The sequence below is a fragment of the Rana temporaria genome, chromosome 7 (assembly GCF_905171775.1).
Source record: "Rana temporaria chromosome 7, aRanTem1.1, whole genome shotgun sequence".
Classification (NCBI taxonomy): Eukaryota; Metazoa; Chordata; class Amphibia; order Anura; family Ranidae; genus Rana; species Rana temporaria.
In genome coordinates this window covers 112,354,614-112,373,940 of record NC_053495.1, presented here as the reverse complement: position 1 = coordinate 112,373,940, position 19,327 = coordinate 112,354,614, and the positions used below count along the sequence as shown (strand labels likewise).

At 45.2% G+C, this 19,327-nt stretch overlaps 1 protein-coding gene across 5 annotated transcripts in view; it reads right to left on the bottom strand.

Annotated features, from left to right (window-relative positions):
• LOC120945566 (complement factor H-like) overlaps positions 1-19,327 on the bottom strand; it is a 129,766-nt gene that overhangs the window by 16,443 nt on the left and 93,996 nt on the right. For 3 of the 5 annotated variants that reach the window (XM_040359823.1, XM_040359821.1, XM_040359822.1), the window contains one exon: positions 14,028-14,219. The exons of the other annotated variants lie outside the window; for them this stretch is intronic. In XM_040359823.1, the coding sequence (XP_040215757.1) occupies positions 14,028-14,219 (192 nt within the window). The remainder of the gene's footprint in view (positions 1-14,027; positions 14,220-19,327) is intronic. 5 annotated transcript variants of the gene reach the window in all.

Genomic DNA, 19,327 nt, shown 5'->3' with positions numbered 1-19,327 from the left:
AAGAAGTTACGCTGGCGCATCTATTGATACACCGCGTAACTTCTGGGATGCTCTGGCGTATCTTTTTTTTAGGGCTGCTACTGATCAAAATGTTTCTGTTCGATTAATCGTTTTTTTTTTTTAATCGATTAATCGACTAATTTCGACTAATTATAACGCAATTACAGACCCAACTACTTTTAGCTGATCTCCTTGCAGGCTGATTCCCAGTGCAGCTACCAAACACTGGAAAAATGGATAGCAGGATACAAAAAACACACAAAGGCAACACTTGATGGGAATAGCATTAAAACTTTTATAGTCTTCAAGTAGGTAACCAAATAAATATTGCACTGGAGATAAAATCCATGTAGCTACATAAACATGGTGCGAGTAATACCAAACGGTACCAAAAGCAGTCATAAAAACATGTAGCTAAGTATGATACTGGTATAAAAATGTGTACAACAATACCACTGCTGAATCCAGATGAGGAGGGGTTAACATCAGTCCGTCGGCATGTAGATGTCCCTTGAAGGGAACTATCACAACTCCCAGTGGATGGTTGTAGAATCCCAGGTTGATAGAGGGAAGTGTAACAGCCCTTGCGTGTGGCAGATAGTAAGGTCCCGCTGGCATGCAGATATGAAGGCACAGAAAAGGAGCCCTTCAGATGAACACGGGAAGCCCCGCCGGGGTCCGTGACGTTACTGGATCTCGACGGAACTCCCTGAAGGCCCAGAAGCCGGCGGAGAGGTGAGTACCAATCAAAAGATTTTTAATCGATCAAAAAGATTTTGATTGATCAAAAAAATTAAAGATTAATCGATTAATTAAAAGTTAATTTGCACAGCCCTACTTTTTTTCTGTATTCAGAAAACAAGATACACCGGAATTTAGCTAAGATCCGACTGGCGTAAACCTCTTACGCCGTCGTATCTTAATTGCATATTTACGCTGGCCGCTAGGTGGCGCTTTCGTAGATTTACACGAGGAATATGCAAATTAGGTAGATACGCCGATTCATAAACGTACGTACCCCCGGCGAATTTTTTTACGTCGTTTACGTAAGGCTTTTTCCGGCGTAAAGTTACCCCTGCTATATGAGGCGTATGCAATGTTAAGTATGGACGTCGGGCCACCGTCAAATTTTTTACGTTTTACGTCGCTTGCGTAAGTCGTTCGCGAATAGGGCTGTGCGTAAGTTACGTTCACGTCTAAAGCATTGACGATTTGCGGCGTAATTTGGAGCATGCGCACTGGGATTCCTTCACGGATGGCGCATGCGCCGTTCGTAAAAACGTCAAATATGTGGGGTCACGATTAGTTAGCATAGAACACGCCCCCAACCAGCCTCTTTTGAATTAGGCGGGCTTACGCCGCCTGATATACGCTACGCCGCCGTAACTAAAGGCATAACTTTTTTGTGAATACAGTACTCGCCTTTCTAAGTTACGGCGGCGTAGCGTTTCTGAGATACGCTACGCCCGCCTAAAGATAGGCGCATGTACGTGGATCTGGCCCATTGAATTTATTCTCCCTGGAGAAGAGTTTTTTTAAGAAGACAGATGATAGTGATATACAAAATCTTGAAGGGTAACTCTAACATTGGGAGAAAGCTTTTAACCACTTCAATAGCAGGCATTTACCCCCCTTCCTGCCCAAGCCAATTTTCAGCTTTCTGCGCTGTCGCTGTTTAAATGACAGCTGAATTTATGTGATTGCTAAATTTTTGTATCAATAAACCCCTTTTTTATGCGGCACAGCCCACTTTTTGCATCTTTATCTCTGGGAGGATACATTTCTTTTGTTTTCCCCCCCGGGGGGGGGGGGGGTCTTTTTGTATTGCATTGATATCTGCCAATGGACACCGCACCTTAACAGGTGAGTCCGCAACTAATGGGTTGCTGTGACAGGAAGAACATCCTACACAGTTAATTAATATAGTGAGCATAGGACCTGCTCCCCTCTTTTTTCTTGCGCGGTCATGCTACACTCTACCCAAACATAATTTTTATCATTTTGTTCCCACAAATAGAGCTTTTTTTTTTGTGGTATTTGATCACCTCTGTGGTTTTAATTTTTTGCTAAACAAATAAAAAAAATACCGAAAATTTTGAAATGGATAAAAGTTTTGCTTTTGTTTCTGTTATAAATTTTTGTAAATAAGTAAGTTTTCTCCTTCACTGATCGGTATTGATAAGGCAGCACTGACGTACAATGCAGGCCTCAAAATTTCAAGTCCTGAGCCACTAGCCAGGCCTTTAGCCCAGGTTCACACTGGGCTGCAGGAATGAAGCCGTGTGAGTTCAGCTGAACTAGCACGATTTCACTCCCATCTTTCAGTCCCGATTTCGGCTGCGATTACAGAGACATCTGTGCAAAAAGAAGTACAGAAACTACTTTTTGAAATCGGTGCAGCGCCGCAGATGTGGCGTCACACCGATTAGGACGGTAGCATGTCAAATAGCATGTCAAATCGCACCAGTATAAACCAGGGCTGAGAGTTACTCCCCACCACTTGCCCAACCCCTGCCCCACCCCTAAACACGCTCTCGTAAATTATCTCATGAGATGACACTGTAATGCCCCGTACACACAGTCGCTTTATGTGATGTAAAAAAAAAAACGAAGTTTTTAAAAACGTCATTTTAAATGACCGTGTGTGGGGAAAACGTAATTTTATGTCTTCTGAAAAACGACCCAAAAAAAAATTGAAGCATCCTTCAATTTTTTGTGTCGTTTTTCAAAACGTCGTTTTTTGTGTCATAAAAAATGACCGTGTGTAGGCTAAAACGACGTTTAAAACAACGTTTTTAAACCCGCGCATGCTCAGAAGCAAGTTAGGACGCAAGTTTGAATGGAACAGAGTGCCGTCGTACGTGCTGAACGTAACCACGCTTTGCTAGAGCTTTCGGAAAAAATGATGGTGTGTATGCTCCATCGTTTTTGAAAATTAAGTTTAAAAAAGGCCGTTTTTTTTCATCACATAAAACGTAGTTTTTTTCTATCACAAAAAAACGACCGTCTGTACGCAGCATAAGACACCTTTCGCAGGGGGTTTATCCATTTTGACAGACTCCGCTAGCTCAGCGGGGATCACTCTGTTGATCCCTGCTGAGCAGGTAGATGACAGGTCCGTCTCCGCTCACTCTGCTGAGACGGACTTGTCAGAGCCCCGCTGTCCTCTATGGGAAGATAAGATGTCATCTGGTGCAGTAAAACATGGTGTTCCCCCCCCCCCTCGGTCCCTAGGATCAGTAATGCATAATGGATTTTACTAGACACAGTGAAACAGTAGCAGTGATCCCTCTGGCTGGATGTTCACTCACCCTGTGTAGTGTAGCACTCTCTCTGGTGGTGCTGGGCAGCATGGTACTCTCGGCTGGTGCTGGGCAGCATGGCACTCTCTCTGGTGGTGCTGGACAGCGTTGTGCTCTCTCTGATGGTGCTGTGCGTAACACGCTCTCTGGTGGTGCTGGGCAGCGTGGCACTCTCTCTGGTGGTGCTGGGCAGCGTGGCGCTCTCTCTGGCTTCCCCCAGCACAGTCCTCTCTTTTTCCTGTAACTGGCTGCTACAGTGTATCACTCACTCCCTCAACTTGTTCCGGGATCTCTCTTTTCCCCCACACAATGCATGCTGTGGGGGGGGGGGTGTAGCCAGCTCCCTCTGGAGAACAATGGGGCCGACAATCTTCTGGGACTACATGTCCCTAGTCTCTTTTGATTGGCCGCTGTGGCCAATGGGGTCGGGAAAAAAACGGGCAGGAAGCTAGGTGGCAAATCTGAAAAGAGCCCTCTCTCTTATCCTGCGCGGCTGACAGGAAAAGGGGGGGGTGAGCGGGGAAAACCTTACGACACTTTATCCCACGTGTCCAATCACAGCCAAACACAAATGTAAACAAAGACCGGTTACTGACTACCAATCCAAGTGTATTTCTACTGTGCACAACACACTCCAGGAAAAAGATAACCTGTCACATCTCCCATCAATAGTGTTCCCGTCACCCATCAGTGCCCATCAGTGTACCTGTCGCCCATTAGCAGTGTACCTGTCGCCCATCAGTGCCAATCAGTGTAAATGTCACCCATCAGTGTCCTTCAGCAGTGTACACGTCCCACTTTGCCCATCAGTGCCACCATCACCAGAGTACCCTTGACACAGCCACCTTCAGCAGAGTACCTGTCCTACAGCCACCCATCAGCAGAGTACCTGTCACACAGCCCCATCAACAGCATACCCATCACACAGCCGCCCATCAGCAGAGTACCCTTCCTACAGCCACCATAAGCAGAGTGCCCTTCCTACAGCCAACATCAGCAGTCTATCCATCAAAGTGTCACCAGAACCAGCCTTGTCCAAAAAAAATTACACTAGTGAGGAGAACTTTCAAATCCTCAGTATGACTGATGAGAGAAGCAGAATGTTCTCACCGTCCGATTCTGATTCCGTGTATGTACCAGTCAAAAGTTGTGGATCAGCGACTGAATCAGAGGAGAATAGGGTCCCTCCTAAAGGGATAAGGCATTCTGAAAAGCAGGCAGCCACCAGCAGCGCCATACACCTTGATGATCAATTGACAGATACCAATGGCGCTAGACCCTAAGATGAAAGACCCAGTACCAGCACTGGAATATCACACCAGACCCCAAGAATTAGAGCCCATACAAATCTCCCAGACACACGGGTGAACCCATTATGGCTGCCCACAAACTCAGGATCAGCAATATTCCTCCAATTCGGGAAGCACAGCCAGGTGTGCAGGCCAACACTGAATATTTTTCAGAAATTGATTGATTTTTATTTATTTTTGCCGGACAATTTACTTCAGTTTATTGTGGACCAGACTAACCTTTTTGCCCAACAACCTCAATTCATTCTATGCCCATCTGTTTGAATGGAGGCATCGTACAGTGAAGGGCTTCAAGGTATTTTTGGGCCTCACCATTAACATGGGTCTTACAAAAAAAAAAAAGAAGGAGAACATACTTATTGGTCCACCCACCCCATCCATCACATGCCCATTTATTCTTCTGTAATGCCCAGGTCACACTATGAAATGGTCATGCGCTTACTTAATTTCAGTGACAATACCCAGTGCCCTCCCTGAGATCATCCCAACTTAGACAAACTATACAAAATTCACCAACTTAAAAAAAAAAAAAATCCCAAAGATTTGCTGAACTTTACGTGCCTGACTAAAACATCTGTGTGTATGAGTTCCTTGTCTACTTCACTGGCCGGCTGTGGTACATTACCAGCAAAAATGACCAGATATGGAGTAAAGATCTATAAGCTTTGTGAAAGAGCCATGGATATTTGCATGCATTCCGTGTGTATGAAGGCAAAGATTCCCAGCTCCAGACCCGTGAGTGCCCAACCTGGCACAAGGTAAACAATTATCTGGGACCTGGCATTTCCACTTTTCAACAAGGGTTATCATATCTACCTTGATAACTCTTATACAAAAAAAGTCTGCCCCTTTTCCACCACCTGTATGGTGAGAAAACTTTGGCCTGGGGTACCACCTGAAAAAACAGGAAGGGCTTTTCACAAAATGTAGTGTCAACAAGGCTACAAAGGGGGGAATCAGCATGTCTAAGGAACGATGAAGTCATGGCCGTGAAGTGGAAGGATAAGAGATGTGTACATCCCGTCCAACAGCCACAACAACACCTCAGTGGAAATTCCTGGAAGACTCAATCCCATCCAAATTCTGCGTGCATCCAAGATTATAATTTCACATAAAAGTTGCAGTTCACCTTATTCAATTGGCCATTTATAATGCATAAGTCACCTACCACAAATCCACGGAAAGACCCACCATATTATAGAAGAAATCATCACGTCCCTTATCTACCAACATGGATCCCCCAGAAAACATTAGCTCAGATTCTATGAGCAGACTTTATGAGTGTCATTTCCCTGAGAGCATTCCACCAACAGAAGGAGTCTGAAGACACCAACAAAAATTGTCGGGTATGCAGCAGAAGGGGAGTTAGAAGAGACACCAGTTTTCATGGTCCCTAATATCCCTCCCAAAAGGCCTATGCACTGGAGACTGCTCCTGAAATAATCAATAATAAAAAGTATACTAATGCACAAACCAAAATAAAAATAAAAATCAGTGAGTAGCTGCCAACACAAAATATGTTCCCACACAGTGAGAGCCGGTTCACACTGGGGCGACTTGGGATCCGACTTGAAGTCGCCTCAAGTCGTCCCAAGTCGCGCTGTCGAGAAAAACAATGCAAGTGAATGGGAGCGGTGTTAATACACACGACTCGAGCCGCTCCGACTTCAAAAGAAGTTCCTGTACTACTTCAATCCGACTTGTAGGCGATTTGTACCCATTGATTTCAATGGAAGTCGCCTCCAAGTCTGATCACTGTCTTAACTGAAGCGACTTTCCAGGAAGATAACATACATTTCTCTCTCCCCCTCCCTCCCCTAGAGCTGATTGTTGTTTGATTGGCCACTGGAAAGTCTCCTGTCCTGTAGACGACTTCAAGTTGTGTTGTAAATCACCCCAGATCGCCCTGTGGTTCATGCTCAAGTCGTGTCGGAGTCGCCTCTGAAAGTCGCGCTGGAAGTCGCGTCACCCTAGTGTGAACCGACTCTGACAATCTAAAAAATGTATTGATGTGGCACGTTCTCAAAAATGTGTAAATGAATAAGACATCCAAAAATATTCAATATAATGCAAATACAAAAAAAGTGCAATAAGAAGCGCATGTGAGAAATCAAAAAAGTGCTTAGTGCAAAAATAGTTCATATAGTGATGTCACAATCCGAAGTGCAAACAAAACAGGTGGTTCTCAAAACATTTGCATATTGTGATAAAGTTCATTATTTTCTGTAATGTACTGAAAAACATTAGACTTTCATATATTTTAGATTCATTACACACAACTGAAGTAGTTCAAGCCTTTTTATTGTTTTAATATTGATGATTTTGGCATACAGCTCATGAAAACCCCAAATTCCTATCTCAAAAAATTAGCATATTTCATCCGACCAATAAAAGAAAAGTGTTTTTAATAAAAAAAAGTCAACCTTCAAATAATTCTGTTCAGTTATGCACTCAATACTTGGTCGGGAATCCTTTTGCAGAAATGACTGCTTCAATGCGGCGTGGCATGGAGGCAATCAGCCTGTGGCACTGCTGAGGTGTTATGGAGGCCCAGGATGCTTCGTAGTGGCCTTAAGCTCATCCAGAGTGTTGGGTCTTGCGTCTCTCAACTTTCTCTTCCCAATATCCCACAGATTCTCTATGGGGTTCAGGTCAGGAGAGTTGGCAGGCCAATTGAGCACAGTAATACCATGGTCAGTAAACCATTTACCAGTGGTTTTGGCACTGTGAGCAGGTGCCAGGTCGTGCTGAAAAATGAAATCTTCATCTCCATAAAGCTTTTCAGCAGATGGAAGCATGAAGTGCTCCAAAATCTCCTGATAGCTAGCTGCATTCACCCTGCCCTTGATAAAACACAGTGGACCAACACCAGCAGCTGACATGGCACCCCAGACCATCACTGACTGTGGGTACTTGACACTGGACTTCAGGCATTTTGGCATTTCCCTCTCCCCAGTCTTCCTCCAGACTCTGGCACCTTGATTACCGAATGACATGCAAAATTAGCTTTCATCCAAAAAAAAGTACTTTGGACCACTGAGCAACAGTCCAGTGTTGCTTCTCTGTAGCCCAGGTCAGGCGCTTCTGCCGCTGTTTCTGGTTCAAAAGTGGCTTGACCTGGGGAATGCGGCACCTGAAACCCATTTCCTGCACACGCCTGTACACGGTGGCTCTGGATGTTTCTACTCCAGACTCAGTCCACTGCTTCCGCAGGTCCCCCAAGGTCTGGAATCGGTCCTTCTCCACAATCTTCCTCAGGGTCCGGTCACCTCTTCTCGTTGTGCAGCGTTTTCTGCCACACTTTTTCCTTCCCAAAGACTTCCGACTGAGGTGCCTTGATACAGCACTCTGGGAACAGCCTATTCATTCAGAAATTTCTTTCTGTGTCTTACCCTCTTGCTTGAGGGTGTCAATGATGGCCTTCTGGACAGCAGTCAGGTCGGCAGTCTTACCCATGATTGTGGTTTGGAGTAATTAACCAGGCTGGGAGTTTTTAAAAGCCTCAGGAATCTTTTGCAGGTGTTTAGAGTTAATTAGTTGATTCAGATGATTAGGTTAAGAGCTTGTTTAGAGAACCTTTTCATGATATGCTAATTTTTTGAGATAGGAATTTGGGGTTTTCATGAGCTGTATGCCAAAATCATCAATATTAAAACAATAAAAAGGCTTGAACTACTTCAGTTGTGTGTAATGAATCTAAAATATATGAAAGTCTAATGTTTATCAGTACATTACAGAAAATAATGAACTTTATCACAATATGCTAATTTTTTGAGAACCACCTGTATATATCAAGTTCTTTTATAATGTGCTTGCACCATCCGTGACAATAGTGTGTCCCAGCCTCTCACCTCAGGTAAAGACCCCCTACAGGTCTAGTCGCACTTCTAGTATAAATAACATAGATGTCCAAAGCAACAAACTCTTTCTTCTTGAAGTCCTCTACCAAATCAGAAAGACTCAAATATAGGGAACTCCACTGGGTGTATTAATTCGCTTCAATCTCACCCACTTCCCTCCATTGCAAACTCACATGTAAAAAAATGAATCTCCATATGTAGAATTCCAATAAAAGTATTTATTAAAAGGTGTTAACTTACATCTAACATTGAAGTAATCAGCTTCACATATATCAGGGACTTCTGGTCTCGGCCGCGACCGGAAGTGATGTCACACAGCTCCGCCCGACACGTTATGTCACAGATCATGTTACTTTATCAAGGGTATGGAGTTTGGTGAACTTGGCCAATTTAAATACAGTTCTTTGTTGCCATAGCGACAACAATATATAAAGAAAATAAATCAGTGCAAAATGCAAAAACCCAAATATAAGCTGCTGAACACCAGGGTCAAATTTCAAATCCCTCAGATAAAATATACAAAAGAAGGTGCAGCGCTAGAGAAACAGTCCGTAGGTAAACAATGAATAAAACACCCTCCATGGAGTCTTCAGTGAATAAAAATAAACATGCTGAGATTATCGTGCTATGTGATACAGACCTCCACCAATATAAATAAAGTGGCCGCTCACCTCACAGACTGGACCCTGCAATGAAAGGGTCAATACAGCAATCACTTGCGGGTATATTGGATGATACACTGTATCCTTATATCCTTAAGTTACCACCTACTCAACCAACCAGACTCCTGGCCGTTTCCCAAACCCGGTCCTAGGATTGGAAATTCCATCCCACCCATATCGCTTAGAATCTCTGGGCTCCAGGTCCCCGAGTGGATTTTACAAACTTTGGAGGAAACTGATCAAACAGATTCCTCCACATTAAATAACCCTTGAGCCCCTCAACCCACCCAGTTGAGAATTCTGGGTCACTACACTGGTGGGGTACTACCACACTACCACAATATATATATATATATATATATATATATATATATATATATACATACATACATACATATACACACACACACACATATATACACACACACACACACACACACACACACACACACACACATATATAGCTTATAGCTCCATGGGACCATGTGCAAAGCCATTTAAATTTAAACAGAAATGTGTTTATTTTTCTTCAGGCAAACACAAAGAAATGCTTCCAGCAGCAAAACAAAATGGCAGCACAGAAAGTCGATTTGTCTTCAGCACAAAACAACATCATCAAAATATAGGAAAATACACAGTTCATAGATGGGACTTTACCCCAGGCTTAGCACTGTCTGGCTATCTGGCAGCTTCCAGCAAACATGCTGCACTCCAAACATGCAGCACTTCAAAAATTCAGCACTCCAACTTCTACTCACACACACCATCACACCTAATACTGCTTCCTGTTTTAAGTGCTGCTTCCTGTGGCCCTTAATCCTGTGGGGGATGGAATCCCTGTAGTCAGGAGTGGAGGCCCTTTTTTCACCCATATATCACTTCAGGGCCTCCGAAATTCCAGGTTCCAAATACCCCTCTACTAACACAGAGGCCTGCGAGTCAGTCCTCTCCTTAAGATGGCTATCCCGGAAATTCCTCACCCATCTCGGGAGACCCTCTGAGTAACCATACACTTCCCTTAAAGAGACCATAACCCAAATACTGGTGCTACATAGCACCCATCCAGGACCCAACCTTGGCATCCTGTACATAATATATATTTAATATACTTTAATATTTTTTTATTTTTGCCAAAGACTAGTGGTACTGGTGGCAATGAATCTGCAAGTGACATAATTGTACACTGAAAGGCTTATAATGAATAGGAATAACAAAAATTTGTGTCTCTGTTATTATTACTAATGGTGTCCAAGAGGAAAGAAGAGGAATATACCTCTTTTGAACCCTTCTGCTCTGTTGTATCATCGTAGTCCTAAACCCACAGATGCGGTTCTATCACCTATACTGCCACACTGTTATTAGATATGACATCATTTTTACATCCCTGAGGCATTTCCAAAGTTTGATCCATCTTATCAGTCCCCATAATTCGATTTTTGGTCTGCCCACTGCCCCCTCAACACTACTTTGCTGTGTGCTTCACCACAATCACCACCATTACCACTGTCTGTGATACATGTTGTATCATGGGGATGAAGAATATTTTGCTCTCCGATTTAACTGTATTGTTCTCTGAAACATATAAGCCAGATGAGTGCTTTAACCTGGTTCTGTTTCATTTCATCAAAGTCTTATGTAGGGTCTCACTTTGTATACCACTTTGAAAACTGATGAGACTATTGCCCTGTACACACGATCAGTTCATCCGATGAAAACGGTCTGACACAGCACCATGCATCTCTGGACCCCTTTACATTACACAGCACCATGCACCTCTGGACCCCTTTACATTACACAGCACCCTGCACCTCTGGACCCCTTTACATTACACAGCACCCTGCACCTCTGGACCCCTTTACATTACACAGCACCCCGCACCTCTGGACCCCTTTACATTAGACAGCACCCTGCACCTCTGGACCCCTTTACATTACACTGCACCCTGCACCTCTGGACCCCTTTACATTACACTGCACCCTGCACCCCTTTACATTACACAGCACCCTGCACCCTTTTACATTACACTGCACTCTGGACCCCTTTAAATTACACCGTACCCTGCACCTCTGGACCAGAGGTGCAGGGTGCTGTGTAATGTAAAGGGGTCCAGAGGTGCAGGGTGCTGTGTAATGTAAAGGGGTCCAGAGGTGCAAGGTGCTGTGTAATGTAAAGGGGTCCAGAGGTGCATGGTGCTGTATAATGTAAAGGGGTCCAGAGGTGCAAGGTGCTGTGTAATGTAAAGGGGTCCAGAGGTGCAGGGTGCTGTATAATGTAAGGGGGCGCCAGAGGTGCAGGGTGCTGTGTAATGTAAGGGGGCGCCAGAGGTGCAGGGTGCTGTGTAATGTAAAGGGGTCCAGTAGTGTAGGGTGCTGTGTAATGTAAAGGGGTCCAGAGGTGCAAGGTGCAATGTTCACTGAAACAAGGCAATGCATGTTCATTTTAAATACTCAAGCATGTATTAGAAATAAACCCTATTTTTTCTATTTTTATCACACTTGGATATTCAGGTTTACCTTACCTCACAGAGACTGGTCATCAAACAAAGTGTTTCATTAACTTTGCCAGGTGATTGTTAGTAAATGTTAGTTGACCTGCCTCTCCTCCTTTGCTAAGCCAACCCAAATGTCTCTACAAGTTAGTGTGATTTGCTGTAGTTTTGATTTTTTGTCTAAAAAAAAGTAAGTTGCTTAAAGCAGACCTTCACTCAATAACACTTTCCACCATCCTAATCCCCCCCCCTGCAGAACATAAAAATCACATTTTTTTAAATACGTTTTTTTATTTACATTTTTTAACTCATGTTCGACCCATCCCTTGCCTCAATTTTCACCCGGGCAAGCATGACGTAAAGCCTCCTTTTGCAGCCTCCTGGGACACCAATGTCACATATCCCAGGAGGCTGCAGGATGCCCCCCCACAGTGCAAAAAGATTCATCTGGTGCTGTGCCATCATGGGGGAGGCTGCAAGAACCTGGAAGATACAGCCGACTACTTATGATAAAGACAAGGAAGAGAGCGGCTTGGGGGTGGTATTTGCAGAAGAGGTGCGATGGGGGAGAAAAGGACAACACAGGATTTACTGAGCTTAGGAGTATCTTTTTTCTGGTTGAAAAGTAAATGCCATTTAATGAATTGGGAACATGTGCACTTGTTTTCTGTGCCATATTATCATTTTGATTTGTAGCCTACCTTTTGACCTTTTGTATATGTCAGGCAATATTTTTAGTATCTCTGCAGAAGGATAATCCACATAAAGGGCATTTTTTATCTATATACATCCATACACTTGCAATTAGATAAACAGTAAGACCTAATCACTATAAAGCACTACTAATTAGGAAGCACAGTCTGCATATGCAATGTGCCAAGTATATGTTAAAAAGTATACCGTATATACTCGTGTATAAGCCGACCGGAATATAAGCCGAAGCACCTAATTTTACCACCAAAAAATGGGAAAACAGATTGACTCGAGTATAAGCCTAGGGTGGGAAAATGTAGCAGCTACTGGGTAAAAAATGCCCATTTGCAGTCTAATTGTGCCCATTTGCAGTCTAATTGTGCCCAGTTATAGTCTAACTGTGCCCAGATGCTGTCTCTCACTGTGCCCAGTTGCTGTCTCTCACTTTGCCCAGTTGCTCTCTCTCTCTGTGCCCAGTTGCTCTCTCTCTCTGTGCCCAGTTTCTCTCTCTGTGCCCAGTTGCTCTCTCTCTGCGCCCAGTTGCTGTCTCTCTCTGCGCCCAGTTGCTGTCTCTCTCTGCGCCCAGTTGCTGTCTCTCTCTGCGCCCAGTTGCTGTCTCTCTCTGCGCTCAGTTGCTGTCTCTCTCTGCGCCCAGTTGCTGTCTCTCTCTGTGCCCAGTTGCTGTCTCTCTCTGTGCCCAATTTATATGGACGTTAACACATGTTAAAATCATTTATTTTGTGAGTGCTGTAGTTCTTTTTATTTTCAAACATTCCCATAGACACACTCTTAAAACGTGTGGATAGCCTTCCCAAAAGAGTTGAAGTTGTTAAGGTGCAAAGGGTGGACCAACCCAATATTGAACGCTACGGACTAAGACTGGGATGCCATTAAAGTTCATGTGCGTGTAAAGGCAGGTGTCCCAATACTTTTGGTAATATAGTGTGTGTATATATATGTATCTGAGGCCCCATACACACCATAGAATCTATCCGCAGATAAATCCCATCAAATGGGTTTCTGCGGATAGATCCTATGGTGTGTACACTCCGTCGGATATTTATCCGCGGATAAATCTCCCCTGGGATGGATTTCCAGCAGATGGATATTTGCTGACATGCTCAACAAATCCATCTGCTGGAATCCATTCCAACGGATGGATCCGCTCGTCTGTACAGACTTACCGGATCCATCCGTCCAAAGGGATTCCCCGCACGCGTCGTAATGATTTGACGCATGCGTGGAATTCCTTATATGACAGCGTCGCGCCCGTCGCCGCGTCATAATAGCGGCGACGGCGCGACACGTCATCGGCAGAGGATTTCAGCGCGGATTTCAATGCGATGGTGTGTACACGCCATCGCATAGAAATCTTCTGAAATCCTCGAGAGGATTTATCCGCGGATACGGTCCGCTGGACCGTATCTGCGGATAAATCCTCTCGTGTGTATGGGGCCTGAGTCTTGTAGCCAGATGACATGATGGCAGACACTAATTCAGCATTTATAAGATAAAATGGAAAGGCAACTTTTGATAATGTTAAAGTAAACAATGGCTTTCCTTTAAACTCTAGTTTACCTGATTAGTACACAAAAAGTGAGAACCAAGTATTATGCTGAGAAAAATGAGTGTGGGAAATAAACATGTAAAATAACAAGAATGTGAAAACATTTCAGGGACCTATATATTACAGTACAGTGGCTGCTACTCACCCATCTTGACACATGTGGGGTATTCTAGTGTTCCATTCAAGCATTTTACATTTAGCAGCTTAGCATCAGATATTCCAAATGTTTGCAAGCACCTAAATGTTACAGTTTTGTTATGTTCCACATTCTTTTGCTTGGCATTTACAAGATCTGTGTGATTTCCTTTTATGTAATTCGAATTTAGAATACATGGCACTGAAAAAGTAGCAGAAAAACAACTTCAATATTTTTGTAACATATTCTTATAATAAAACAAACAATGTGAAATAGTAGGTTTTTAAAATAATACAGTAGCAAATAATGTATTGTTTTTGTATACCTGTATAATCATACAAATATACCCTGGTTTTATACATGTTTAACTAGTTTCACACTAATTCGGGTGCAGGAATGAATTCCTAATGGTATCCCCACCCACTGGAAAATGTAGCTTGTTTCCCTGTGCGCAGAATAGCATAGAAACACACAGTGCCAAGACCATTTCCCTGCATTTTTTTTTCGCAGGTACAGAAGCTCATTTAGGCCTCCTTTACATCATATGTGCAGAAAAACTGATGGAAAAAATGTGCAGATTTCACTTGCAAAGACACAAATTTACATCAGTTTTCATGTGAGCTTCAGTGAGTCACGTACACGTTGCAGATTCTTGTGCAGATAAAATGTTGTCTCTCTCTGTGCCCAGTTGCTGTCTTTTTCTCTGCGCCCAGTTGCTCTCTCTCTGCACCCAGTTGCTATCTCTCTCTGTGCCCAGTTGCTGCCGTACCTTTCATTACTAAAACAGCATGCGTCTCCCGCTGTGTAATGCAGTCTGTTCGGCCGTCCATTGAAACAAAGCCCCGCCTCCTCCTCGTCTGTCCGCGATAGAGGAACACTGATACGATGCTGGGAAACTATCAGTGTTCTGCCTATCACAGAGGAGGAGGAGGCAGGGCTTTCTTACAATGGACGGCCGAACAGACTGCATTACACAGCAGGAGACACACACTATGTTAGTACTGAAAGGTACGGTTCACTCAAGTATAAGCCGAGGGCAAATTTTTCAGCCTAAAAAATGGGCTGAAAAACACGGCTTATACTCGAGTATATATGGTAGTTTTTAGACTCCCTTTAAAATTAGACAAAGATGTACTTGATGAATATAGCCTGCTAGATGAAGCGTACTGTCAGAAAAAAATGACAGCACTTAAAAAAACAAAACGACCTTCATTTATTAGAAATGTCTACGTAAACTACACACATTGGCCCAGATTCACCAAGCACTTACGCCGACGTATAGCACGTTACGCCGACTTAAGTGCAAATGTGCGCCGGCGTATGTGAACGGCAGACCCACGAACCAACATGCGCCTAAAAACAAGCTACACCCCGCCGACGTAGCTTGCACACGACGGCGTAGGGTGGGCGCACATATGGGCTGGACACAGTGGCGTAACTAGAACCTTCAGGGCCCCGATGCAAGAAACCATGAAGGGCCCCCCTGACCCCCGGACAGGGCTCTTTTCTCTGAGCCCGTTGGCGGAACAGGACCCGGTTGCAAGTGGGTGGCTGCATATAAAGGAACCGATTTCTCCATTCCCCCTGCTTCTCCTCCTCTCCCTCCTGCAGGCATTCAGCGGCTGCAGGAGGAAAATGGAGGCATCGGTTGCTCTATGTCGGTGTTTCTCAATCTTTTTCCAGTCAGGGCACCCTTGAAGTATACCTCTAGGTGAATGGGGCTACACTGCAAACCCCCCTGCAACTGTGTGTATTGCATGCAGTTGCAGCATAGCGATGATGCATTTAAGGGGTTAAAACAGGCAGTCAGTAGGCAAGATATTGCCTCTTTACCGGCTGTCAAATGCCTCTGAAAAGCGATCTGAGCATGGATCGCTTTTTGGAGGAACAGCCTTTTTTTGCTGGTACTATGAACAATCAAAAAATAAATAAACAAGTAGGTTCTGATTGTACACATATAGGGGGTCAGGATTAAAAGCGCATACATAAAATGTGCATACATACATGTAAACACAAACACATATAAAAACACACACATATATATAAATGCACATATGCACGCACATATAAACTAGTGGCGGCTGGTGCTCAAAATTTTTAGGGGGGCGTAAGCAAACTGAAAAATTCTTAAAAAAACATAATTTGCAGCCACTGTGCCCTTCATTTACAGCCACCCTGCCCATCAAAAGCTGCCACTGTGCCCATCAAATGCTGCCACTGTGTCCATCAAAAGCTGCCACTGTACCATCAAACGCCACCACTGTTCCCATCAAATGCTGCCACTGTGCCCATCAAATGCTGCCACTGTGCCCATCAAATGCTGCCACTGTGCCCATCAAATGCTGCCACTGTGCCCATCAAATGCTGCCACTGTGCCATCAAACGCCACCACTGTTCCCATCAAATGCGGCCACTGTGCCCATCAAGCTCCTATCGTTTCAGCCAATCAGGTGACGGGTAATAGACCCGCACACCTGATTGGTGGAGAGGTGGTTCAGTGTTAGGAAAGTGAATATTAATTTGCCCTTCTAACACACCTGGGTGGACTGTGAGCTCCCAGCATGGCGCTCGCAGTTCACCTATTTTGAAGCCTATTAGAGCCTATGGCTCTAATCAGGAGCTTCAAAACCCCCCCCCCCGCTGTAATTCAGGCACCCAGCGCCCGAAAAGGGGCCGGACATCTAAATATGGGGGTGGCAGCGGTGACCATGGATAGATTCATGCTATGCATGAATCTATCCATTAGTCATAGAGGGGGTGGCTGGAGAGAGGGGGCGGCACCCATGCACCCTTATGGACGCACCGCCACTGAAAACATATGCACATACATGCACTCACATACATACATATGCACACACACACATGCATACATACATACATGCACACACACACACACATTAGGGTGACCAGACATCCCCGGTTTCTGGGGACAGCCCCCGTATTGAGAACACTTTCCCCTGACCAAGTCTGTCCCAGGTTTTGTCCCCGGATTGGATTTAAACAGGGGCTTGGGCAATTTCAAAGACAGTCAGTGCAGAATAGAAAAAAAATCTGAATTACACACCCGCCGCTCCTACTTTTTTTCCATTATCTGTGCTCCTTTCTGATGATTTTGCCTCTTCTGCCTTGGCTCAAGCCCCAGCCTGCTGCCTGCCTGCTTATCTCCTCGCCTTCCCTGGCGGAGTGATCTTCCTCCGCTCCCCACCCAGTAGTAGCTGGGGCCCGGAGAGTGAGACTTGACAGGCTGTTAGGCGGGCGGTGGCGGCAACGGGCAGAGAGTGGCTGATTTCCATCATTACTAGTAAAAAAAAAATATGTTCCCGGATTTCCTTTTAAAGATCTGGTCACCTTAAAGTGGTAGTAAACTCTGTACTACCACTTTAACCTACAGGTAAGCCTATAATAAGACTTACCTGTAGGTATAAAGAATATCTCCTAAACCTGTAAGGTTTAGGAGATATTCCCCCCGCACTGCGCTGCTGACTGCAGCGGCACATGCGCAGCGGGGATCCTCGGCTAAAGGGCCGGCAGCCGCCGGACCTTGCCGGAGAGAAGTCTCCTGCGTGCATGCGCCGGAGTCAGTGGCGGCTGGTGCTCAAAATTTTTGGGGGGGCGCAAAGGAAAAAAAAAATTGCAGTCTCACTGTGCCCAAACGCAGCCACTGTTACATGCCATCAAACGCAGCCACTGTGCCATCAATTTTCACCACTGTGCCATGCCATCAAACGCAGCCACTGTGCCATCAATTTGCACCACTGTGCCATGCCATCAAACGCAGCCACTGTGCCATCAATTTGCACCACTGTGCCATGCCATCAAATGCAGCCACTGTGCCATCAATTCGCACCACTGTGCCATGCCATTAAACGCAGTCACTGTGCCATGCCATCAAATGCAGCCACTGTGCCATCAATTCGCACCACTGTGCCATGCCATTAAACGCATTCACTGTGCCATCCATTGTGACCACTGTGCCATGCCATTAAACGCAGCCACTGTGCCATACATTGTCACCACTGTGCCATGCCATTAAACGCAGCCACTGTGCCATACATTGTCAACACTGTGCCATGCCATTAAACACAGTCACTGTGCCATGCCATCAAATGCAGCCACTGTGCCATCAATTCGCACCACTGTGCCATGCCATTAAACGCATTCACTGTGCCATCCATTGTCACCACTGTGCCATGCCATTAAACGCAGCCACTGTGCCATCCATTGTCACCACTGTGCCATGCCATTAAACGCAGCCACTGTGCCATACATTGTCAACACTGTGCCATGCCATTAAACGCAGCCACTGTGCCATACATTGTCACCACTGTGCCATGCCATTAAACGCAGTCACTGTGCCATCCATTGTGACCACTGTGCCATGCCATTAAACGCAGCCACTGTGCCATACATTGTCTCCACTTTGCCATGCCATTAAACGCAGCCACTGTGCCATCCATTGTCAACACTGTGCCATACATTGTCACCACTGTGCCATGCCATTAAACGCAGCCACTGTGCCATCCATTGTCACCACTGTGCCATCCATTGTCACCACTGTGCCATGCCATTAAATGCAGCCACTGTGCCATCAATTGTCACCACTGTGCCCTTTAATGGTCGCCGCTGTGCCAATTGTCCCCACTGTGCCCTGTAAATTGCTTCCCCCCCCCCGCCCGGCACTTACCTTTACTGGTTTTAGGCATCCACGTCCCACGATGTCTTCTCCCGCCCTCGATGACTGACAGGCGTCTCAGCCAATCAGGTTACCGGTAGCCAGAACCGGCCAACCTGATTGGCTGAGACGCCTGTCATCTTATTCAAGGGGCGTACAGTCTGTGCGCTCCGAGAATAAGCTTCCGGGACCCGAGGGCTGTATTGGGAAAGCCTATCAGAGCTGTTGGCTTTGATAGACATTTCCGTACAGCCAACCAGCTGGCGTTATTCAGATGGCCGGACATGAGCGCCGATCATCTGAATAACAGCGGCAGCGGCGAAAATAACATAGATTCGTGCAATGCATGAATCTATGTTATTTGACTCTGAGTGGCGGTGAGAGCCAGAGGGGGCGGCGCTCCAGCGCCCTCTATGGACGAACCGCCACTGGCGGGAGTGACGACATCGCCGCTCCAGCCAATCACAGCGTTGGAGCGGCGATACCCGGAAGACACGCCGAGGAAAGATGACATCTCCCTCGGCGTGGGCCAGGTTCGTTCCAAGGTAAGTATTTCATAATCAGTTAGTATGCGGTGCATACTAGCTGATTATGGCTTTTGCTTTTCAGGTTTAAAAAAAAAAAAAAAATGACATTG